At 44.3% G+C, this 24,756-nt stretch overlaps 2 protein-coding genes across 3 annotated transcripts; one reads left to right on the forward strand and one right to left on the reverse strand.

Annotated features, from left to right (window-relative positions):
* Nucleotides 1-214: 214 nt before the first annotated feature.
* Nucleotides 215-7,105, forward strand: LOC139404681 (protein arginine N-methyltransferase 8-B-like; the record flags this gene model as incomplete). Its single annotated transcript, XM_071147287.1, has 5 exons — nucleotides 215-302; nucleotides 1,520-1,635; nucleotides 2,804-2,954; nucleotides 4,112-4,233; nucleotides 6,399-7,105. Coding segments are annotated over 5 exons (561 nt in total), but the record flags the coding sequence as incomplete, so codon positions are not given.
* Nucleotides 7,106-7,201: 96 nt separating this feature from the next.
* On the reverse strand, nucleotides 7,202-24,692 carry LOC139404676 (EF-hand calcium-binding domain-containing protein 4B-like). 2 transcript variants are annotated; one of them, XM_071147283.1, is made up of 18 exons: nucleotides 24,589-24,692; nucleotides 22,527-22,961; nucleotides 20,945-21,056; nucleotides 20,336-20,528; nucleotides 18,116-18,262; nucleotides 12,954-13,044; nucleotides 12,647-12,742; nucleotides 11,905-12,092; nucleotides 11,657-11,728; nucleotides 11,500-11,548; nucleotides 11,253-11,335; nucleotides 10,188-10,728; nucleotides 9,824-9,962; nucleotides 9,300-9,381; nucleotides 8,962-9,076; nucleotides 8,738-8,839; nucleotides 8,105-8,181; nucleotides 7,202-7,905 (listed from the first exon to the last, which is right to left on the reverse strand). In XM_071147283.1, the coding sequence occupies exons 2-18, from the start codon at nucleotides 22,752-22,754 to the stop codon at nucleotides 7,818-7,820; spliced, it is 2,403 nt and encodes an 800-aa protein (XP_071003384.1). In that variant the 5' UTR covers nucleotides 22,755-22,961; nucleotides 24,589-24,692; the 3' UTR covers nucleotides 7,202-7,817. The 2 variants fall into 2 exon arrangements, with proteins under 2 accessions (XP_071003384.1, XP_071003383.1); XM_071147282.1 differs by lacking the exon at nucleotides 24,589-24,692 and having other exon boundaries at nucleotides 7,691-7,905; nucleotides 10,188-10,830; nucleotides 22,527-22,874.
* Between the last annotated feature and the right edge of the window lie 64 nt (nucleotides 24,693-24,756).

The following is a 24,756-nucleotide window of genomic DNA, read 5'->3' on the forward strand; positions in this document are numbered from 1 at the left end:
CCACATATCGACAAAGGTCCTGCTTATAGCGCCCAGCGAGAGGGTGATCTGGTTTCTAACCAGTGTTGCTGCTTCAGGGTTTTAGACCGGGTATGAGCTAATGTTACATACAGGATGCCAGGTGTGCAGACAATGCATGTGACTGTAGGATGTCTCTATTCTCTATGAGGTGTATCTCAACTCAATTTATGTTGGTGTCTCCTCTCACATTCAGAAGCCTGGAGGGCTGATGTTTCCTGACAGGGCTGCTCTGTATGTGGTGGCCATCGAGGACAGGCAGTACAAGGACTTCAAGATACACTGTGAGAACATCCATCCGTCTCCGTTTCTTAGCTACTGTGTGTATACTGTATGTATGCTGGAGGTATCCTGTCCTCTCCCTCTTCCAGTAGGCTCTCTCCTCCAGCCTCTGGGTTGCACTAGACTACAGAGAGCTGTGTAGAGGAGGGATGGAGGGAAGAGAAGGAGAGCCTGTCTGCTCTGTTCTTAACCCGAACTGAAGTAGACCTATAAGGCTGCAAGGCTTACAAGGCTGCCAGATGTAGTAGAAGAGTATTTAACGCCCCTGTCTCTCACTAGGGGAACACCAGATAGACACACTAAGGGAGGGTGGCAGTTGTTTTTGGCAATTGTAAAGTTGTGCTATCTTTCCACTGTTTCTGAGGGTTGTTATCGATCCTAGGCAGCAAGTAGAGAATAACAGTTTTAATCTCAATCTAAAACTTGAGACACTCTTCCAATCCAACACAGTGCCAATAGAGTCTGTGTGATGACCACCACTGAGAGAGTCTGTGTGAGAGAATCTGTGTGAGAAAGTATGTGTGATGACCACCACTGAGAGAGTCTGTGTGAGAGAATCTGTGTGAGAAAGTCTGTGTGATGACCACCACTGAGAGAGTCTGTGTGAGAGAATCTGTGTGAGAAAGTCTGTGTGATGACCACCACTGAGAGAGAGAGAGAGAGAGAGAGAGAGAGAGAGAGAGAGAGAGAGTCTGCGTGATGATGATCACAGAGAGAGAGAGAGAGAGAGTCTGTGTGATGACGACCACTGAGAGAGAGTCTATGTGATGACCACTACTGAGAGAGAGCGAGAGAGAATCTGTGTGATGACCAACACTGAGAGAGAGAGAGAGAGAGAGAGAGAGAGAGAGAGAGAGAGAGAGTCTGTGTGATGACCACCACTGAGAGGGAGAGAGAGAGAGTCTGTGTGATGACCACCACTTAGAGAGAGAGAGAGTCTGTGTGATGGCCACCACTTAGAGAGAGAGAGAGTCTGTGTGATGACCACCACACACAGAGAGAGAGAGAGAGAGAGAGAGAGAGAGAGAGAGAGAGAGAGTCTGTGTGATGACCACCACTGAGAGAGAGAGAGAGAGGCTGTGTGATGACCAACACTTCAGACACAGAGTGTACCAGATACCAGATTTGCTCATATCTGAGTGTGTGTGTGTGTGTGTGTGTGTGTGTGTGTGTGTGTGTGTGTGTGTGTGTGTGTGTGTGTGTGTGTGTGTGTATTCAGGGTGGGAGAACGTGTACGGTTTTGACATGACCTGCATCCGTAACGTGGCCATGAGAGAGCCCCTGGTGGACGTGGTGGACCCCAAACAGGTGGTGACCAACTCCTGCCTAGTCAAGGTTAGTGTGTGTGTGTGTGTGTGTGTGTGTGTGTGTGTGTGTGTGTGTGTGTGTGTGTGTGTGTGTGTGTGTGTGTGTGTGTGTGTGTGTGTGTGTGTGTGTGTGTGTGTGTGTGTGTGTGTGTGTGTGAATTACTGCATGAATCCAGACAGACTTAAAAAATGACTTTCCAAAATTGAAGTGTCACAGAGAGACTACCAGCCAAGAATTATGATGAGCCCTAAATGGGTTCCGTGTCCCTGTCTGTGATTTGCATGTTAATGAATGTGTCTAGACTGTGTGTTTCTAGACTGTACAGACTTCACAGTGGGACCCATGCCAGCCACCGTATCTGAGCCATAAATAGGCATGGCACTCCCGGGTCTGTGTCGCACATTGGGATTTAACACTGCTGTCCTGTCCTGTCCAATTACGGCCTGTCTGTCCTGTCCAATTACGGCCTGTCTGTCCTGTCCGATGTCACATCAATCATCCAAAAGAGAGGCATGATATGAGATGCTGTGTGAATTATCTTCAGGAGGAAAGTATTTGATGCTGAGAGGTGCCATGCTTTCTAGGGCGTATGAATGAAAGGATGGATGGATGAATTGAACAGATGAAGGAATTAATTAAAACAGATGATTGACTGACTGGATTGAATAAATGAATGAATAAATGAATGAATAAATGAATGAATGAATGAATAAACAAATATATTGGGTGGAATTGAATGAAATAAAGAGTAGAACACAAACATGGAAGGAGAGCTTAGTCAGGTACAGGGTGTGGATTCCATTTACAGGTACAAGCCTGAAGTGCTCTAGTGTGACAGAATACATTAGAGCTCCTGACACACAGGTTTCACTGACTGGGAAGAAAACACCGCAGAGAGGGGGGTAGGTGTGGGGGGGAGATAATAGATAATGGATAATAATAGATAATGAGGTTGAAGGGCAGAATGGAGCCAAAGACGTGTGTTTGAGAGATGTGCATTTGTGTATGTCTGACAGTGCTTTTATGTATGAGGGAGTGATAGATGTAAGGAGAGAGAGATTGAGAGGGATATGTTGAATAGAGGAGAAAGGAGAAGTGTATGTGTGTGTGTGAGAGAGAGAGATAAGAGAGAGAGATATCTTTCTTCCGATGCATGTCACCCTGTACCATATTTCCCTTGTAACCTATGACCCAGGAAGTGGACATCTACACGGTGAAGCCTGAGGACCTGTCTTTCACCACGGCCTTCTGCCTGCAGATCCAGAGGAACGACTATGTCCACGCCATGGTCACCTACTTCAACATCGAGTTCACCAAGTGTCATAAGAAGACTGGCTTCTCTACCGGTTAGACCTCACCACACACATATGGGTTGTGTTCATTTGGCACCAAGAGTCAGAAAACAGACTGAAACAGGGAAGAACTACCTGAAATGTCCAATAAGAAAGACCTACTTTTGTTTTCCATTGCAAAAATGTTTTGCTACGGTGTGCACTAATGAACATACCCCACGATGTGACCACATGCAAGTACACTAAACGCTAGGTCCTTTGAAATGAGGTGTATGCCAATATAAGTTACATGTCTTCCACACAAGCCACTTGTGTTGTTAAAAGGTCTGGAACCTGAAGCCACTAGAGATCTTTTACAGGGAGAGAACCACCATGTTCAGTTTCTGGGTCCTGTCCAGGTTATGCAACAATGGAAAGTTGTCATTTCAAACAGACATCAATCATTTTGTGTAAATCAGTCAATTGTAGCACTTGTACAAATAAGCAAGGGTGAAAAACTGTTCTCATACCTGTAGTTGTGGAGATTCTTGTCTTTGGCAATGATCCTTTGGTTTTGTTTGGAAGATTGTGGAAGCACAGCACATTTTTTGCATGTTAATTCATCAAGGTTTTGACAAGGGGAGGGTGATATTATTGTGAGGTTTGAGGCTGATGATCAAAAGGTACTGCTAGACATAAAAGCGTGTAGTAGTAACATACTTTGCTGTTTCCTATAATGACAAGTTGACTTGGGTTCTCAGCTCTTGACCTCCTCTAGTGGTGTAAAGTGGAACAGCACCCCTCTCGTCCATCCCCTCCTTCCTCTCTTCTTCCCCTCCTGCTATTCCTCCCCCTCTCTTCCATCTCCCCCTCCTCTCTTGTTCCCCTCCTCCTAATTCTCCCCCTCTCTTCCATCTCCCCCTCCTCTCTTGTTCCCCTCCTCCTATTCCTCCCCCTCTCTTCCATCTCCCCCTCTTCCTCTCTTCTTCCCCTCCTGCTATTCCTCCCCCTCTCTTCCATCTCCCCCTCCTCTCTTGTTCCCCTCCTCCTAATTCTCCCCCTCTCTTCCATCTCCCCCTCCTCTCTTGTTCCCCTCCTCCTATTCCTCCCTCTCTCTTCCATCTCCCCTCCTCCTCTCTTGTTCCCCTCCTCCTATTCCTCCCCCTCTCTTCCATCTCCCCCTCCTCTCTTGTTCCCCTCCTCCTAATTCTCCCCCTCTCTCCCATGGCCAGCTCCTGATGCCGCCAGTACCCACTGGAAGCAGACAGTGTTTTACCTGGAGGACTACCTGACTGTGAGGAAGGGAGAGGAGATACTGGGCAGCATCGCAGTCAAGCCCAACGATAAGAACGTGGTGAGAATAGAGCTACGCTGTATTAGAACTGCAGCTCACTCCAGGCCAGCAGTGAATAAAATGCTGTTTAAAAAAAATAAATCTAGATGGGGTTTTTCTATAGATGTCAAGTCTTTAACATGATCTATGAATATGTCTTTCTAAGAGTGAAGCCCTACATGAGTATTAGCTCAGATGCCGCAAAACCGCCATCCTATTGCTGTACCACCCACTGACTTTAACTGTTAAAACTCTACAAATGCATCCTCCCTTCCCTTATTTGAAGTATTCACAGATTGGAGAGGGTTGGATTGGTGAAAGAGGTACGGTGGGAAACTTGCAGTCACTTATCCAACCTTATATACAGCTGTAGTTTACATACACTTAGGTTGGAGTCATTAAATCTCGTTTTTCAACCACTCCACAAATTTCTTGTTAACAAACTATAGTTTTGGCAAGACTGTTAAGACATCTACTTTGTGCATGACACAAGTCATTTTTCCAACAATTGTTTACAGACAGATTATTTCACTCATAATTCACTGTATCACAATTCCAGTGGGTCAGAAGTTTACATACACTAAGTTGACTGTGCCTTTAAACAGCTTAGAAAATTCCAGAAAATTATGTCATGGCTTTAGAAGCTTCTGATAGGCTGATTGACATCATTTGAGTCAATTGGAGGTGTGCCTGTGGATGTATTTCAAGGTCTACCTTCAAACTCAGTGCCTCTTTGCTTGACATCATGGGAAAATCAAAAGAAATCAGCCAAGACCTCAGAAAAAAATTGGAGACCTCCACAAGTCTGGTTCATCCTTGGGAGCAATTTCCAAACACCTGAAGGTACCATGTTCATCTGTACACACAATAGTATGCAAGTATAAACACCATGGGACCACGCAGCCATCATACCGCTCAGGAAGGAGACGCGTTCTGTCTCTTAGAGATGAACGTACTTTGGTGCGAAAAGTGCAGTTCAATCCCAGAACAACAGCAAAGGACCCTGTGAAGATGCTGGAGGAAACAGGCACAAAAGTATCTATTTCCACAGTAAAACGAGTCCTATATCGACATAACCTGAATGGCCGCTCAGCAAGGAAGAACCCACTGCTCCAAAACCGCCATAAAAAGGCCAGACTACGGTTTGCAACTGCACATGGGGACAAAGATCGTACTTTTTTGAGAAATGTCCTTTGGTCTGATGAAACAAAAATAGAACTGTTTGGCCATAATGACCATGGTTATGAAGCACGGGGGTGGCAGCATCATGTTGTGGGGGTGCTTTGCTGCAGGAGGGACTGGTGCACTTCACAAAATAGATGGCATCATGAGGGAGGAAAATGATGCGGATGTATTGAAGCAACATCTCAAGACATCAGTCAGGAAGTTAAAACTTGGGAATGGGTCTTCCAAATGGACAATGACCCCAAGCATACTTCCAAAGTTGTGGCAAAATGGCTTAAGGACAACAAAGTCAAGGTATTGGAGTGGCCATCACAAAGCCCTGACCTCAATCCTATAGAATATTTGTGGGCAGAACTGAAAAATTGTGTGCGAGCAAGAAGGAATACAAACCTGACTCTGTTCCACCAGCTCTGTCAGGAGGAATGGGCCAAAATTCACCCAACTTATTGTGGGAAGATTGTGTGACCCAAGTTAAACGATTCAAAGGCAATGCTTCCAAATACTAATTGAGTGTATGTAAACTTCTGACTCACTAGGGATGTGATGAAAGAAATAAAAGCTCAAATATATCATTCTACTATTATTCTGACATTTCACATTCTTAAAATAATGTTGATCCTAATTTACCAAAAACAGGGCATTTTTATTAGGATTAAATGTCAGGAATTGTGAAAAACTGAGTTTAAATGTATTTGGCTAAGGTGCATGTAAACTTCCAACTTCAACTGTAGGTCAGTGACTACTTTAAATGGAGGGAGGGAAGAAGGATGTCTTTTCAAAGCATTCAAAAGGGCTAAATATCCCTACTGTTGTGTGCATCTCAAATACCCTTTTCCCACTACTAAGCCAAGCCGTACTGTGCTGGTTACACTTCCGTAGTTACTGAAATTGTAGGAGGCCAATGTGAAAAGAAAATACCAGAGGCAGCACCTCTGGTTGGGGTCGACACGATACTGTCAAATGGTTATAGGTGGACTGAAGAGTCTTCTCTTGTATTCCAGCGGGACCTGGAGTTCACCTTGGAGTTGGACTTTAAAGGACAGCTGTGTGATGCGGCCATTTCCCACGACTACAAGATGCGCTAGCTGACCAGCAAAGGGCGATATCCCCCTCCTTGAGAGGGAGGGCACAGGCTCTCCATCAGGCCCTCTTATTGGTCCGAGGGGGACACGATACGCATCTGATTGGATGACAGCGCTCCAGCACCTAAGTGATGTCATAAAAACAAGCCATTTCGAAGCAATAGCGCCATCACCTGCCACATTTTTAAAGCTGCCCTGAGAATGTAATATCCCTGATGAACTTGATTTGTTATTTTTTTCAGGTTGAGTTTCAGTGTTATCAGTACTAGAGCTAAAGGAGTTATAGGGATTTTAGATGCCAGTCCAGAGGCACTTTAAGGACAAACTCTGAGCATGTCTTTTATCAAGGAAAACAGACAGACTACACCTCTGTTTTACAGCTGTCTTTCAAAGTTCAACGAATGCAGAACCTAAGAGTTTAACAGGAAAGTCATTCAGTGTTTGTTCAAGTTAGTTATATTTTGTTGGTATTCAGTACTGGTAAGTTATTTTGCATGTTTAGCTTTTTGTTCTTGGTTGATTTCAGGTATCGTGATTTGATCATTAGAGATATTCACAATTGCTAATGGAACATGTTTAATGATAGAAACCTGTGAGAAATGTCTTGTCTTCCATATCCAGCTGGAAGTTATTTTGTCATTTTGATTTTGGGGTGTGGTGTAGGAGTGATGAACAAATAAATAACATTTACTTAGAATTGTTGGGAAAGAATCAAATAATTAGATTTCACATCAGTATTTTAATCAAATGTATGACAATCATTATTTTGTAACAGACTACCAACTTAATCAAGCTCTTATTTACATATCCATTCTGTGTTTTGATTAACAACATAATCACAACTCAAGAACAACAGTCATTCTATACATTGAAATGATTGATCCACTTTTTAAATTGACCAAATATACCATTAGTTCTACAGTAGAACACATGTCTATTGGTCATTACAGTCAGGAGGTCCAAACAGAAAAAGGGTTGTAATGTAGACTAGAGCTAAATCCACTAGGATCCAGCTCAACTGGGCTCTTTGCCTTTAACAAAACAGGTACTGAAAGAAGGGCCGTCCTAATTTGAGATATTGATTAACAAATGTACACAAAGTTAGGATTTGGCTCCGAGAGCACAGAGAAAGAGTTAGATTGAAGAGTTCCTTCACTTATCAGGAGTCTCTAGCCATTCCAAATGCTCTCTCTCTAGTCTGTCAGAGTGTCTTTACTTGTTATCAGGAGTCTCTAGCCATTCCAAATGCTCTCTCTCTATTCTGTCAGAGTGTCTTCACTTGTTATCAGGAGTCTCCAGCCATTCCAAATGCTCTCTCTCTATTCTGTTAGAGTGTCTTCACTTGCAGCAGGCTTTCTTCTTGACGGGCAGGGCCTCCAGTAAGACAAACGTGTCTCTCACCCGATCCTCCTGCTCTTTCAGCACTCTGGACACACAGACAGATGCATTGACATGTCACACACTGTCCCCAAATTGACTCTGGAGAAAGAAGGATGTATTTGGAGATGTGAGTTCATCTGAAAGGATTAGCATCCATACAAATCCATACAAACATGAACATAGCTTATACCTGTCCAATTCATTCAGATCTGGATACCTAGGGGCTGTCCCTCTCCCTCCCTTACCTGGCCAGGTGGATCATGGCCTCTGTCACGTTGTAGCCGGTGTAAGCACTGACCTCATAGAATATCACACGGGTGTCCTACAGGGGAGAAGAGACTCAGGTCACTGGTTGTCGCTTAGCTAATCTTGTAGGATGTTCATTTGAGCCAAGTTGGAAAATAATCCTGCAGCAACAGGAAATGTTAATTATAATTAATGGACATTTTATTTTTTAGGGGTGCCAGCTACTGGCCCTCCAACACCACCTCCATTAGCATGTGGTCTCCCATCCAGGGACTGACCAGGACTGACCCTGCTTAGCTACAGAGGTAAGCTAGCAGTAGGATGCACGATGGTATGCTGCTGGCAAGTCAAACAATTTTATGTGGAAATTAAACTTTAGAAGATGTTTTTATACCTTGAATATGCTACAAGTTTACATTTCCTGCTGTGCAAGAAAATTCCTGCAACAGGATGGTCAAATTAAGATATGGCATCTGTAGAGGACCTACAGATGGCAATAGTGACAGCTATGCGAGGTCTCGTCCATATTTATAGACAGTGAACAGATTTCCCCCACTCTGTGTTGGTCGTTCAGTTCTTGAGATAAGTGTGCTATAGGATGATACATACGAGTCCCTAAACGGAGAACTCACGTGGGCCAGAGTCTCTGCATCTTTAAGTGGTACCTCCCTCTCGGACGTCGCGTCCATCTTGTTGCCCAGGAGCAGGATGGGAATGCCCACTCCCGCAGCCTCCTGGGAAAACAGAGGTCAATGAAAGGTCAGGCATCTGCTTAAAACGTTCAGATAAAAATAAACTGTAGAACAGACAATTATTTGTCATGTCCTGTCTGGCCAAAGGCCAAATGTGAGCTGACCTGGACGTTGATGAGCCAGGGTCGCACGGCCTTGAAGCTGTCCAGCAACGTGACGTCGTACATGACCACCACGCCGTCTGCCTTACGGAAGAACTGCTTGGTGATGCTGCGGTACCTGTAGCCAACACAGAGAACAGTTACAACTGGACAAAATGGAACCCTGTTTATTTTGCCAAAGTGCCAAATGCCAACCTGAGAACGTTGCTTTGTTGTCATTTAAGTCACATTCTCAGACTAGCATCCAGGCAAAAATAACACATCACATTCTTAGCTACTGTTATCTATTGGTGTTGGTGAGGTTTTGGCAATACTGTTTTCACTGGTCCGTGGCCACTCACCTCTCCTGCCCGGCCGTGTCCCACAGCTGCATGGCTACCTGGGTGTTGTCCAACATTAGAGTCTTCACACTGTAGTCAATACCTGTCAGGAATAGCACTCAGACTGGTTATTAGGGTAAGAGGAATACACAGCAATAATATTACATCCTTTCATTAATGAACACTAGAGGGGGTAGTTGAGCTATTCATCAAGCTTCATGCTTCGGTAATGGTCTTTCACAGTCAAAGCGGTGAAATCAAACAAGCTGTCCTAGAATGGGGAACCAAGGGGATTCAGAGGATAATGAAATGGATTCGATGTGACATAATCTGCGGTGGTACAATGTGTACCGGGGGTTCATAGACTGGGAGTGTGACTTTACGAGCCCTTTCATGTGATGCTGCTTTGCCCTTCAATCTTCTGATAGTAACTCACACACACACGTACATAAGAACGTGCGCACACACATGACCGCTGCCACTGTATTAACACACAAAAGGTCCGTGACACCCGTGGTACACAGTAATGTGTTGTCGGCTCTCACCCACAGTAGCGGGGCTGGAGGGGTGGAAGCGGCCATCACAGAAGGTGCGTAGCAGGGAAGTCTTGCCCACACTGGAGTTGCCCACCAGAACCACCTTAAACAGGCGGTCTGGGGCAGGCATGGCCCTCTCCTTCACCCTCTGGAGGGATACGCAGAGAAAGAGGTCAACAGAATGATATTTTCAATTGATTGCATATTGAAGAGCTTTGGAAATGTTGTTGATCACTCAGATGAAGGGTTTTAGTTCTGATGCTTAACACAATGACAGGGTCTTCAACCCCTTGCAGGGTTAGGGTCAACTTCATTCTAACTGAGTAATTCCAAACTGAATTCAAATACAATACATGAATAGAGATTTGCTCACATTTTGGGTCTCCTTGCCGACGGGCTGTCCTCGAGGTGACGAGGGGATATTTCTCATTCTGCTGAAACTACCTTGGTGTTTGAAGGGGGACACTGTCGTGACCGGGACAGGTAGAGGAACAGGGGCGAAAAAGATACTACTCTCCAGATCTTCCTTCCCTTGCTCCTCTTCCTCCTCCTCGTCTTCCTCACTGAGCTGGTGCAGCAGGGGCTGGGGCCCTCCATGAAGCAGGTGGGGGAGGTGGTCCTCCTCGATGGAGATAACCCGACGGAGAGGCCACCCATCTGGGGGACCGTCCAGCCCATCGCCCCCAACCTCCGGCTTACTCTGGTACTCTGTATGCCTGTCCCTTTCGTTCTGGGTGGGGGCGAGGGTCTTCTCTGACTCAAACTTGGAGAGCCTCTCCTTCACCCTCACCCCCTGCGCCTCCACCTCAACCACTTGGGTTGGAGACGAGGTGTTGGAGTCGTGGTAGCCGTTGGCCAGGCCGTAGTTGGTTTTCGGCAAACGTGGTGGACAAGCGGTGTCAACATCGTCCTCGCTAGATGAGGAGGGGGAGGAGACAAAAGAGATTTGAAGGTGTTCTACTGGCAGCGCATCAAGGAACTCATAGGAACCCCCATTGTGGGTGAGGAGTGAGGCTCTTTGGAGACAAGAGGAAGAAACAGACGATATCGGATCAAAAAAAATAGTTTGAGTCTCATGTTGCCAAGGCACTTTCACGTTAGTCTCTCGTTACCGAGCATTATCATTAAATGGTAACTCAAAATGGTTCTGGGTGCTGCCATTACTGTCAAGAGCAGCATAGAAGTCACTACATTTAAAATATATTGTTAGTATATTATATTGCAACTACACTCCTTACACTGTAAAGTACCTTACATTAAATTGACTAATTTGGTGCCTTGGCCTCAAAAACACATTTTTTGATTGCACATCCTGTTTCTCCTCTTTAATCCAATGTTGATTTAAATCCCGTTACGGACGGACATAAAATCAGTTTCCTTTCACACACGACAAGACTGGTTAATTATGTTCAGGGCACTTCTAAAGAAATGACCTCACCTTTTAACCGGCTGCTGGCTGGTGTCCGCAAACAGATTGACCAAGCCGGCTCTCTGCTTCTGTTTGAGGGACTTCCTGGGGTTCTGTAGAGCAAAAGAACACAACAGAATGGAATATCATAGAAACATTTTTGTTGTTGTCAATGTCCATATAATGTGGAAATAAATGTGCCTTTGGCTTGAATATGTCTTATCATTCAATATCGCCACAAAGGTAACAGTCAAAATATCATGAGTCGAGAACTCACCACAGCACAGTATATGTCTCGCTCATCTTTTAAATGTTTGTTCATCTCTCTGGATAGATTATGCAAGGAGGACAAAAAACGGTAAATTGTCAAATTAAATGTATAACATGCATACTGTGTGTGTGTGTGTGTGTGTGTGTGTGTGTGTGTAACTTACCTGAGAAGGTCTAGTTGTTTCATCAGACTCTGTTTCTCTCTTTGTAGTCCCTCAGTGACTCGATACATTTCCCTGAGCAGAGAGAGAGTCACCAAAGCTCACTGAACCACACCTGGACAGTAATCTAGTGAATGTTAGCGGTACTAGGAGTGACATGCCATATCCACTGATGGAACGTTTGTGTGATGCCTAGGTGAGTGAGTGTGTTTGGTCATTACATCTAGTGGTAATATTAACTATTAACCCACATCTCTCTCTCCTGGTGCAGGCGGGAAGCCTGGTCCTGCAGCATGGTCAGTTGTTCCTGGGCCAAGGACAGTTCCTGACAGGTGTTCTCCAGCTCTCTGCTCAGTTCCTCGTTGGTCATCTTCAGCTTGACATTCTCCACCCGGCTCTCCTGCTGCTCACTGCTCAGGTCGCGACACTGGAGATCCAACTGGGGGGGGTCAAAGGGTAATATTGTTAGGGAGACATGTATTCTATTATAATCACAGCTTCTTTGTCTTTTACTTTGCTTTATCTGCACCGAAAATCAAGAAGGGGGATTAGCCCCGCAGGAGACCAGAGGTGGCCAACCTTCCCCCTGGAGAGTTACAGGAGCCCCAAATGGTATCATTTCTGGAATGTTCCAACAGGAATCTGTTCCAAAAACTTCTTAAAGTACAAGGTTGCCAACAAATAACGCATACAAAAGTAACATGATCTATTCACCTAGCTAACTAGCTGTCCAAAAGGCATCAACTCACCATGTAGCTTATTCTTAATGTTTGTCCATAGACGACCAGAGTGAGGACAGACATTATCAGGAATAAACATGGAGAGTGAAACCTTAATTAATGAAATAGCCCCCTACCTACCCGGTATCTTATTCTGCTGCTATACAACTTTGTATGTGTTGTTTGTTGGCAACCTTGTTATTTACTACATTTTTGGAACAGATTCCTGTTGAAACGTTCCACAAATTATAGAGGAGGCACCTCAGTCACTCACCCTCCTCTGTTTCTGGAAGAGCTGCTCCAGCTCTCTCTCCTTACTGGACAGCTGGTGCTCCAGGTCGTGACTACGAGACTGGAGACGCTCCGAGTCCTGGAGGAGAGACGGGGACAGCACATTAGGATAGGAGAAATTAAACAGAAATACAGTACAACACAACCTTGTTGAGTCCATTGGGTGACTTGTTCAAGGGTATATAGAAGGTAGGGATCCAGCAGGTGTCTAGAGTTTGGTGTTAAGAGACACAGTCCAGGTCTGGGAGAGGGTCTCAAGTCATTTAAACAAACTAATCAACTATATGTACCTGGAGGAGCAGCCGGTCCTTCTCGCTTTTCATTTGTTGCTCCATTTCTTCATACAGACCGCGGATCTCACTGTCGTGTGTGGCTGCTTTCCTGCATGTATGGGGGAGAATGGATTTAATACATCTAGATTTAATAACAACTAAATAACTACTTAACCAGATGCTGTTTACAAGTGGCAGGTTTGAGAGTGATTATAGGTCATTCTGTTTATGTCATAGCCTCACAGGTGTGACTAATTGCCAATGTTAATTCATCAAGCCTTCTCATTGGACAACTGACTAATTAACAGAACAGTTGGCATGTATGTAAACCCTGTTTCTCTTTTAGGCGGCCACCCATGGGAGGTGATGCAGTCCAGAGGTATGGTGGCTCCTGGGAGTAATGGAGGGAAGAAAAATGGATGTGTGCCTCCCGCCTGTGATTTGTGAATGTGTTAGTGGGCCAGAGATGAGCCACGCTGAAAAGGTGAACTTGTGAAACCGTTCCTTAATTTCTTAAATGTTTGAACATGTATTTTTGTTGTCTGTTTCTACTTCACTCTGCCTGCTTAACCCAGAGCCAAAGAACTGGTCACATTACATTAGTCTACTGCATTGCTTTTCCATCTGTAGCTACACAGACTGGTACATGCACGTACCAGCACACTGTCTGTGTAGATACAGATGGAAAAGCACTGCTCTTGGAATTTTGCATTCCTTTAACATTCCACCACCTTATTAAGCAACCAATTAGTGAGAGGACTGAAGTTGTCTTAAGTGGTACCACACAGTACCATGAGAACAATGCATTAGTATTACCTAACACAACGGAGACCACAGCCATACAAATACCTAGCCAGCTAGTCATCGTCTATCATCAAGGGTAGTATAGTGTACATTGTTTCAGGGGAGAAAAATACATTCTCATCTCTGTCTACATGACAGCCAATTCCTCAGGCTTGCAATCAATGGTCCCTTTTGAGAATATGATCTCTGAGCTTAGCGGTCTATTGAAAGGGATAATTGGGGCATTATGGTAAACCCACATAGAGCTCTGTGTCTACAGGCAGAAACAAAGGCTAGCTTTTTCAAACAGAAATTTGCATCCTGTAGCACAAACTCAAAAGTTCTGGGACACAAGTCCATGGATAATACGAGAACCTCCTCCCAGCTGCCCACTGTACTGAGGCTAGGAAACACTGTCACCACCGATAAATCTAAGAGAATTGATCATTTCAATAAGCATTTTAACACAGCTGGCCATGCTTTCCACCTGGCTACCCCTATCCCAGTCAACTGCCCTGCACCCCCCACAGCAACTCGCCCAAGCCTCCCCCATTTCACCTCCACCCAAATCTAGATAGCTGATGTTCTGAAAGCGCTGCAAAATCTGGACCCCTACAAATCAGCCGGGCTAGAGAATCTGGCCCTGTGCAACTGGGTACTGAACTTCCTGAAAGGCCTCCCCCAGGTGGTGAGGGTAGGTAACATCTCCACCCCGCTGATCCTCAACACTGGGGCCCCACAAGGGTGTGTTCTTAGCCCTCTCCTGTACTCCCTGTTCACCCACGACTACGTGGCTATGCACACCTCCAACTCAATCATCAAGTTTGCAGACGACACTACAGTGGTAGGCTTGATTACCAACAACGACAAGACGGCCTACAGGGAGGAGGTGAGGGCCCTCGGAGTGTGGTGTCAGGAAAATAACCTCACACTCAATGTCAACAAAACAAAGGAGATGATCGTGGACTTCAGGAAACAGCAGAGGGAGCAGCCCCGTATCCACATCGACGGGACAGTAGTGGAGTGGGTGGAAAGTTTTACGGTCCTCGGCATACACATCACGGACAAACTGAAATGGTCCACCCACACAGACAGCGTGGTGAAGAAGGCGCAGCAGCGCCTCTTCAACCTCAGGAGGCTGAAGAAATTCGGCTTTACACCAAAAACAAACTTTTGCAGATGCACAATCGAGAGCATCCTGTCGGGCTGTATCACCGCCTGGTACGGCAACTGCTCCGCCCACAACTGTAAGGCTCTCCAGAGGGTAGTGAGGTCTGCACAACGCATCGCCGGGGGCAAACTACCTGCCCTCCAGGACACCGACACCACCCGATGTCACAGGAAGGCCAAAAAGATCATCAAGGACCTCAACCACCTGAGCCACTGCCTGTTCACCCCGCTATCATCCAGAAGGCGAGGTCAGTACAGGTGCATCAAAGCAGGGACCGAGAGACTGAAAAACAGCTTCTATCTCAAGGCCATCAGACTGTTAAACAGCAATCACTAACATGGAGTGGCTGCTGCCAACATACTGACTCATCTCTAGCCACTTTAATAATGGTAAAATGTATGTAATAAATGTATCACTAGCCACTTTAAACAATGCCACTTTATATAATGTTTACATACCCTACATTACTCATCTCATGTATATACTGTACTCTATACCATCGACTGCATCTTGCCTATGCCGCTCGGCCATCACTCATATATTTTTATGTACATCTTTTTCATTCCTTTACACTTGTGTGTATAAGGTAGTTGTTGTGAAATTGTTAGGTTAGATTACTTGTTAGATATTACTGCATGGTCAGAACTAGAAGCACAAGCATTTCGCTACACTCACATTAACATCTGCTAACCATGTGTATGTGACAAATAAAATGTGATTTGACCCTCTCTTTCTAAAATGATCTGCCGAAATTGTTGCAACCCCTATTACTAGCCTGTTCAACCTCTCTTTCATATCGTCTGAGATCCCCAAAGATTGGAAAGCTGCCCGGGTCATCCCCCTCTTCAAAGGGGGAGACACTCTAGACCCAAACTGCTACAGACCTATATCTATCCTACCCTGCCTTTCTAAGGTCTTCGAAAGCCAAGTTAACAAACAGATCACCGACCATTTCGAATCCCACCATCGAATCCCATATTCTCCGCTATGCAATCTGGATTCCGAGCTGGTCATGGGTGCACCTCAGCCACGCTCAAGGTCCTAAATGATATAACTGCCATCGATAAGAGACAATACTGTGCAGCCATATTCATCGACCTGGCCAAGGCTTTCAATCACCACATTCTTATCGGCAGACTCAACAGACATGGTTTCTCAAATGACTGCCTCGCCTGGTTCACCAACTACTTCCCTGATAGAGTTCAGTGTGTCAAATCGGAGGTCCTGTTGTCTGGACCTCTGGCAATCTCTATGGGGGTGCCACAGGGTTAAATTCTCGGGCCGACTCTTCTCTGTATACATCAATGATGTCGCTCTTGCTGCTGATGATTCTCTGATCCACCTCTACGCAGATGACACCATTCTGTATACTTCTGGCCCTTCTTTGGACACTGTGCTAACTAACCTCCAGACGAGCTTCAATGCCATACAACTCTCCTTCCGTGACCTCCAACTGTTCTTAAATGCAAGGAAAACTAAATGCATGCTCTTCAACCGATCACTGCCTGCACCTGCCCGCTTGTCCAGTATCACTACTCTGGACGGTTATGACCTAGAATATGTGGACAACTACAAATGCCTAGGTGTCTGGCTAGACTGTAAACTCTCCTTCCAGACCCACATTAAGCATCTCCAATCCAGAATTAAATCTAGAATCGGCTTCCTAATTCGCAAGAAAGCATCCTTTGCTCATGCTCCCAAACATACCCTCGTAAAACTGACTATCCTACCGATCCTCGACTTTGGCGATGTCATTTACAAAATAGCCTCCAACACTTTACTCAACAAATTGGATGCAGTCTATCACAGTGCCATCGGTTTTGTCACCAAAGCCCCATATACTACCCACCACTGCGACCTGTATGCTCTCGTTGGCTGGCCCTCCCTTCATACTCGTGGCCCTTGCTTCATACTCGTCACCAAACCCACTGGCTCCAGGTCATCTACAAGTCTTTACTAGGTAAAGCCCTGCCTTATCTCAGTTCACTGGTCACCATAGCAGCACCCACCCGCAGCACGCGCTCCAGCAGGTATATCTCACTGGTCACCCCCAAAGCCAATTCCTTCTTTGGCCGCCTTTCCTTCCAGTTCTCTGCTGCCAATGACTGGAACGAACTGCAAAAATCACTGAAGCTGGACACTTATCTCCCTCACTAACTTCAAGCACCAGCTGTCAGAGCAGCTCACAGACCATTGCACCTGTAAATAGCCCATCTGTAAATAGCCCATCCAACTACCTCAACCCATACGGTATTTATTTGCTCCTTTGCACCCCAGTATCTCTACTTGCACATTCATCTTCTGCACATCTACCACTCCAGTGTTTAATTGCTACATCGTAATTACCTCACCACTATGGCCTATTTTATTGCCTTACCTCCCTTTTCTTACCTCAGTTGCACACACTGTATATATACTTTTTTCTATTGTCTTATTGACTTTTTTTGTTTATTCCATGTGTAAATCTGTGTTGTTTGTGTCGAACTGCTTTGCTTTACCTTGGCCAGGTCACAGTTGGAAATGAAAACCTGGTTTAATAAAAGGTGAAATATATTTTTTTAAATATGAAAAAAAACAAAAACAGGTTCAATGAGTAATATGGAATTTATGTCTGGAGTAGTTGACTTGATAGAACCTCACTGCATTCATTCACTGAAGGCCTGTATCAACCTTTTGAAGCTATTAACTACTCAGTGCTTTCAACTTGCATGTAAAAGGACTACTTTCAATGGGATAGAATCCTGAATCAAACGTTATTTGTTCTACAATCTGGTACACAAACAGACCTCTATAGTAAAATAGACCATAGATCTATCACATGGGTTGGAACTGAACAAGCTATTGTCAGTTCTATGAATCAATGACTGCTGTTTGAACTGAATAATTACGCTCTGATGAGCTGCAACCGAGAAGCCGAAGACATACTGGACGTGCCTTTACAAAGCTGCAAGCTGTTAGTATTGTGGTTTAAATGGCTGTGGTTGCAGTCCACTAAACAGTCACAGTGAAGATATCACACATAATGATCACATAATCATGCCTAAATGCCAAAGGGACAGTTTCTCAGACATAGATCAAGTTTTGTCCTGGACTAAAAAGCACTTTCAAAAGAGATTCTCCCTTGGTAATGCTTTGTAGTCTGGGACTAGGCTTAATCTCTGTCCGTTTAAACTGGCCCTGGGAGTAGCAGTGACAACAAAGAGAGGAGGTATTTGTGGTCTCCAACCTCTGGAGGGCGCTCTCCATCTCCCTCCTCTCCTCTTTGGCTTCTTTGATCTGGAAGGTGACTCTGGCCAGGAATTCCTCAAAGTTCGACAGGAGGTGAGGCTCGTCCCTCCTCAGCTGGGCCCACAAGCTGCGCACCTCGCCTGGACTGGAGGGGGGGGGGGGGGAGTGGGAGTGGAAACAGAGACAGAGGGTAAGAGTTCTGATAAAACTACAGGGACCGGTCACATTCAACTTACTGGTTGACCTCCACTATATCAGAAACCATTGGAATCACTGTAAAGACACAGGGGTACAAAAGTGTAGAGGGGTGGTGCCCAAACAGTTACAGTGCCTTGCGAAAGTATTCGGCCCCCTTGAACTTTGCAACCTTTTGCCACATTTCAGGCTTCAAACATAAAGATATAAAACTGTATTTTTTTGTGAAGAATCAACAACAAGTGGGACACAATCATGAAGTGGAACGACATTTATTGGATATTGCAAACTTTTTTAACAAATCAAAAACTGAAAAACTGGGCGTGCAAAATTATTCAGCCCCCTTAAGTTAATACTTTGTAGCGCCACCTTTTGCTGCGATTACAGCTGTAAGTCGCTTGGGGTATGTCTCTATCAGTTTTGCACATCGAGAGACTGACATTTTTTCCCATTCCTCCTTGCAAAACAGCTCGAGCTCAGTGAGGTTGGATGGAGAGCATTTGTGAACAGCAGTTTTCAGTTCTTTCCACAGATTCTTGATTGGATTCAGGTCTGGACTTTGACTTGGCCATTCTAACACCTGGATATGTTTATTTTTGAACCATTCCATTGTAGATTTTGCTTTATGTTTTGGATCATTGTCTTGTTGGAAGACAAATCTCCGTCCCAGTCTCAGGTCTTTTGCAGACTCCATCAGGTTTTCTTCCAGAATGGTCCTGTATTTGACTCCATCCATCTTCCCATCAATTTGAACCATCTTCCCTGTCCCTGCTGAAGAAAAGCAGGCCCAAACCATGATGCTGCCACCACCATGTTTGACAGTGGGGATGGTGTGTTCAGCTGTGTTGCTTTTACGCCAAACAAAACATTTTGCATTGTTGCCAAAAAGTTCAATTTTGGTTTCATCTGACCAGAGCACCTTCTTCCACATGTTTGGTGTGTCTCCCAGGTGGCTTGTGGCAAACTTTAAACGACACTTTTTATGTATACGTTTAAGAAATGGCTTTCTTCTTGCCACTCTTCCATAAAGGCCAGATTTGTGCAATATACGACTGATTGTTGTCCTATGGACAGAGTCTCCCACCTCAGCTGTAGATCTCTGCAGTTCATCCAGAGTGATCATGGGCCTCTTGGCTGCATCTCTGATCAGTCTTCTCCTTGTATGAGCTGAAAGTTTAGAGGGACGGCCAGGTCTTGGTAGATTTGCAGTGGTCTGATACTCCTTCCATTTCAATATTATCGCTTGCACAGTGCTCCTTGGGATGTTTAAAGCTTGGGAAATCTTTTTGTATCCAAATCCGGCTTTAAACTTCTTCACAACAGTATCTCGGACCTGCCTGGTGTGTTCCTTGTTCTTCATGATGCTCTCTGCGCTTTTGACGGATCTCTGAGACTATCACAGTGCAGGTGCATTTATACGGAGACTTGATTACACACAGGTGGATTGTATTTATCATCATTAGTCATTTAGGTCAACATTGGATCATTCAGAGATCCTCACTGAACTTCTGGAGAGAGTTTGCTGCACTGAAAGTAAAGGGGCTGAATAATTTTGCACGCCCAATTTTTCAGTTTTTGATTTGTTAAAAAAGTTTGAAATATCCAATAAATGTTGTTCCACTTCATGATTGTGTCCCACTTGTTGTTGATTCTTCACAAAAAAAATACAGTTTTATATCTTTATGTTTGAAGCATGAAATGTGGCAAAAGGTCGCAAAGTTCAAGGGGGGCGAATACTTTCGCAAGGCACTGTATGTACACCATGAACCAGCTAAAGCCATGACGGGCAAGTTGAAAGTTCAACCCCACACTTTCAGTGCCAAACAGTTCTGTACACCATGATCCAGCTAAAGCCATGACGGGCAAGTTGAAAGTTCAACCCCACACTTTCCAAGATGAGGCAACAACCCCAAACAAAGATATTTGGGGAATACATACAAGGTGCAATATTGTAATGTTGCATATGTAATATTGTATAGTAATAAAGTAAGTAATAATGTGAGGTGTGGTTAACTCCACCCACTCCTGGAACACGTTGCTGGCCCCTAGGCTCTCCAGCAGCATACAGAAGTGACTCTCCTCCTCATCCTCCCACCCTCCAGTTAACCTCTCATCCCATTGGCTCTGGTACAGGGCTTCTGAGGGCTTCCTAGAAGTGGGGAGGGCGGGTGCTGCGTCCTCGGCTACAGAGATCCTCCGGCTGTGCAGGAACTGACCTGGGGACAGAGCAGGAAGCATAAGCATCACCAGCAAGATGTTGTAACATCAGTTTGAATTACAAATCAGGGGTGTTTCAATTTTGAAAGTGCCCTGCACTCACAATTATCAAGTTTCTGATGGTTGTGAAAAGAGAACTCAAGTTTAAGTTTGTAAGTGCATTTTATACAGAGTACAACCTATCCTTACCTGGGTGAGCATCTACTCCCTGCCAACTAGGAGATAAATTAATCTATACCTTATCTTTGTCACGTTTGAATGTGGTCCCTCACTCCATTGATCTCAAAACATAAGTTATTGAACCAAGAGTAAACCATGAGACATACAGCAGATTGTCCCTTGGGGATGAATAAAGTCATATTGAATTGAATTGAAATTGAATGTAGGGAGATAAAGAGAAAAATAGGGAACTCACTGAATCCTGATGAGAACACTTCGAGGGTGAGGCAGCCGTTCTGGTCAGTGTTCAGGGAGTCAAAGACATTCTCCAGTTCTTCAGCAGTGAGGGGTAGTTCTCTGTGAAGCCTCTGTGGAACACAGACACGCACGCACACACACACACACACATGCACAAACACAAGAAATAGATTGTTTCTTCTGCTAAGAGATGTAACACAACACAAGCCCAACAGTCCTCTCCTGCTTCACTCCAAAGAGAAAGATATTCAAGTCAGTAGCATTGGATGTGCGTCTACTACAGCTGTAGTCACCCTGGACCTTGTCCTGCCTCTCTGAATAGAAATGTGTCAAGGAAAGCACGTGAAAGAAAGCCATTGAATAGAAAATGGGAGTGATTAACTGAGTTTACACCATTATTGTGGATTTCATATTGTCAGTGCCAGTGGTGTGGTCAACGCTAGACCTGATTGCAAAAAGGGACGGAAGAATATTGGCACGGAAGGTATAGGCTATATGATTGTATTCATTAATAGGCAATTACATGTTACATTATCCTTAGATAATGCACACGTCAACATCACCATTTTCCAGGTGATTCTTCTGTTAGCCTTTTTACGCATTTTCTACGAACTAGATAAATGTACAAATGTACTATCCCCTCTAAGCCCGGACAACAAAAAAAGCCGTCTCTTGTTCATTTCAAAACAGCGCTTGAGTGAAATACAAAAATAGTGTGTGTAAGTGTGTGCATGCACGTGTTTCTGATGGAAATCCATCCAGTGTTCCTGGACACAGTGATCAAAGGTGCCGTGCTATTGAGTGGCTGCTTCAGTGAGCAGGAGGAGAGGTTCTCGATATGAAAACCTCTGAATGGTCAATGAGGTAGAGAACCATAGCACAAAGCACCTCCTGCATGTCACACTGTCCTCTGGTTATGTCATGGTTGTGAGAGACAGCATCATTTGTGTGTGTGTTTGTGTGTGTGTGTGTGTGTGTGTGTGTGTGTGTGTGTGTGTGTGTGTGTACCTTAACCCTTGAAATGAACTTGTTTGTTTGTTTAGTTTTAATTTACATTTGTCAACTAATGTGAATTCAACAAAAAAATGTCACTATGTCATTGAATTAAGGTTAAAGGTGAAAAAAATATGAAATTCCCTTTGATTACTTTTTTCAAATCCAATTATTTTCCCACATTGATTCAACGTCATCAAATTACATTTTTTGATTGAAATGACGTGGAAACAACGTTGATTCGATCAGTTTTTGCCCAGTGGGTTTTGACATAATTCCCATAATTGTCCCTCTGTCAAAACGATTATCTAAGCATGGCTGCATCAATGGGGTAGACATCTATGTCCATAACATCTAAGTTTCTAACAAGTGTAAAACTGAGGCAAAACAAGCCCCCCCATCGCCCCCTCCTCGAACCCTCATATCGGTGCGTGTGATGAAGCCTTTGCCCTCCACATCGCCCCCTCCTCGAACCCTCATATCGGTGCGTGTGATGAAGCCTTTGCCCCCCCATCGCCCCCTCCTCGAACCCTCATATCGGTGCGTGTGATGAAGCCTTTGCCCCCCCCATCGCCCCCTCCTCGAACCCTCATATCGGTGCGTGTGATGAAGCCTTTGCCCTCCACATCGCAGGTCTGGAAGAATTCCTTGGTCTTATCCAGCATGGCGATGCTTCCCCAGTCAGAACCCCTCCTGTCTGAACTCTTCCTCATGGGGACAGCTCCTCCTCTGCCCTTGGCCTCAGACTCCTCCATGTCACTAGATATACTTCTGCAGAGTATTCTGGTGGCTCTGAACAGGGTAGAATCAGACATAGCTGTCTCACTCCTCGGCCTGGCCGGTTGGGGTCATGGTGAGCGATGAGACCAGGCACCACAAGTCAGCAGTGATGAGGCCACAGAGACTGTCTAGGAGTTTTCATATCTCAGTAAATGGTCTGTCTAGGAGTTTTCATATCTCAGTAAATGGTCTGTCTAGGAGTTTTCATATCTCAGTAAATGGTCTGTCTTGTTCCCAGGTTCCTGGGAAGAATAAAAAGGAAAGACATTAGAATATAACCTTACATCTGTTTGAAAAGTGGATACATGAAGACCATGATGATTACAGAGAGCATCACAATGTAATGTTTTCATTTTAGATTTACACGCTCTCATAAGTCATTGTTTGACTGCTTTTAAACAGGTGATATTTTGATATTTTTTCCACTAATTGTTTTTTTGACCAATCACATCAGATCTTTTTCAGAGCTGATCTGAATTGTCAAAATACCAATTAGTGAAAAAATATCAGAATCGGTCTGCCTGTCTAAAAGTAGCTTTTGAGATGTGTGTCATGTTGGTAGTGTGTTGTAGGCTAATAATGCATGAAAGCAGAACTCTTTCTGTGATGTAAGTCTCTTATCTATGTGAAAGAATACAGGAAAGGGGTTAGTGTTACTATTGAGTAACAACTATGAGAAAAGTTTGGCCTTGAACCACGTGTCAGCAGTCCTTTGGGTATAAATTCCCTTTTTCATAGGCTGAGACTTTCCTCCTAGCGAACATGCTGGGAAGTATGTAAACATAACGGCTTATCTTAATACCGAAGCACACAATCCTCACAACTATGTTAATTCCTGCATACCATAGACTAGTCTAGACATTGTGAATAAAAACCACTCAATGAAATTCTCTTCAGGTTTGGGAACACTGAATATTAGCAGTCGGTAGGCTGCCTGTATCTTCTAAACACAGAAGTATTACAATCTGTGCTCTAGAGAGTAACATCCTTGAGCTGCTATCAGTCTATTGCTAATCTGCACCCTGAGCTGCTATGTTTTTCACTACATTGTAAAGCAGGGCTACAGTTAACCACAACAAACTGGGGGGGAGGAAGTGGTTATAGCGGATAGGGCTTCTGTGGAAATGGCGAACGTTAGGTGTGGGTGACAGCATCATGGGCTTCAAATCAAGACCGATCAGACTTGAACTCATGAGGTCTGTACAGTAGCAGTTTTAGTTGAGGTAGAAAAAGAACATGACATGCTCTGTAGGTGTTGACTAATGTGGGTAACATTATTCACAAATGAATACATACCATACGAAACGTAACATATCATACAAAATGGAGTGTCTCAGATTTACATACAGAATAATACGAAATGCTCTGAGACTGGGTTGGTAGCTGATAGCCTATCATATTACAAAACACTGTATTCCACTTTGGGACCAGGATGTCCATCTGCCTTTTACTCATCTAGCCAGAACAAGAAAGAATGTAGTATCCCATTTAGAAGGAAATGTCAGTTTGGTTAGTTCTCATTAGAAGGAGAATATCCAACATAAATGGCAACAGTAGGATTTTTGTTTTATTTAACCTTTGTTTAATTAGGCATTAATTATGTATAAAACCTTCAGAATCTAAAAAAGAAAACAATACTATAATTTGTGCAAGATGTTTGTTGCCCTTTCTGACAAAAATCGAAACTAGAGTGTGTGCTTGTCACCATGTATACCATTTTTAAACCGATGGGTGTGAAAATGTCAAATTTCTTACGTCTATATGATCCATAAAAATGTTCACATAGGCAAGTTCATGCATTCTATATTGAGTAAAATAAGCAACCAAACTATTTATCGGATAAGCAAAAGAAAAACACTAATAACTTACCTTTTTATATCCAAAATATTAAGATATTAACCCTGAAACTTTCAACGTGGACCAAAATACAGAAAGCGATGATCGCACTTCCTATTTAGGAAGTTCTTGCCTCTCAAACGACGCTTTGAAAAGTAATTCGCATACCATGTGATGTCATGGGGCAGTCGCCTGGGGGGA

This window comes from Oncorhynchus clarkii, unplaced genomic scaffold (assembly GCF_045791955.1).
Source record: "Oncorhynchus clarkii lewisi isolate Uvic-CL-2024 unplaced genomic scaffold, UVic_Ocla_1.0 unplaced_contig_13541_pilon_pilon, whole genome shotgun sequence".
Lineage (NCBI taxonomy): Eukaryota > Metazoa > Chordata > Actinopteri > Salmoniformes > Salmonidae > Oncorhynchus > Oncorhynchus clarkii.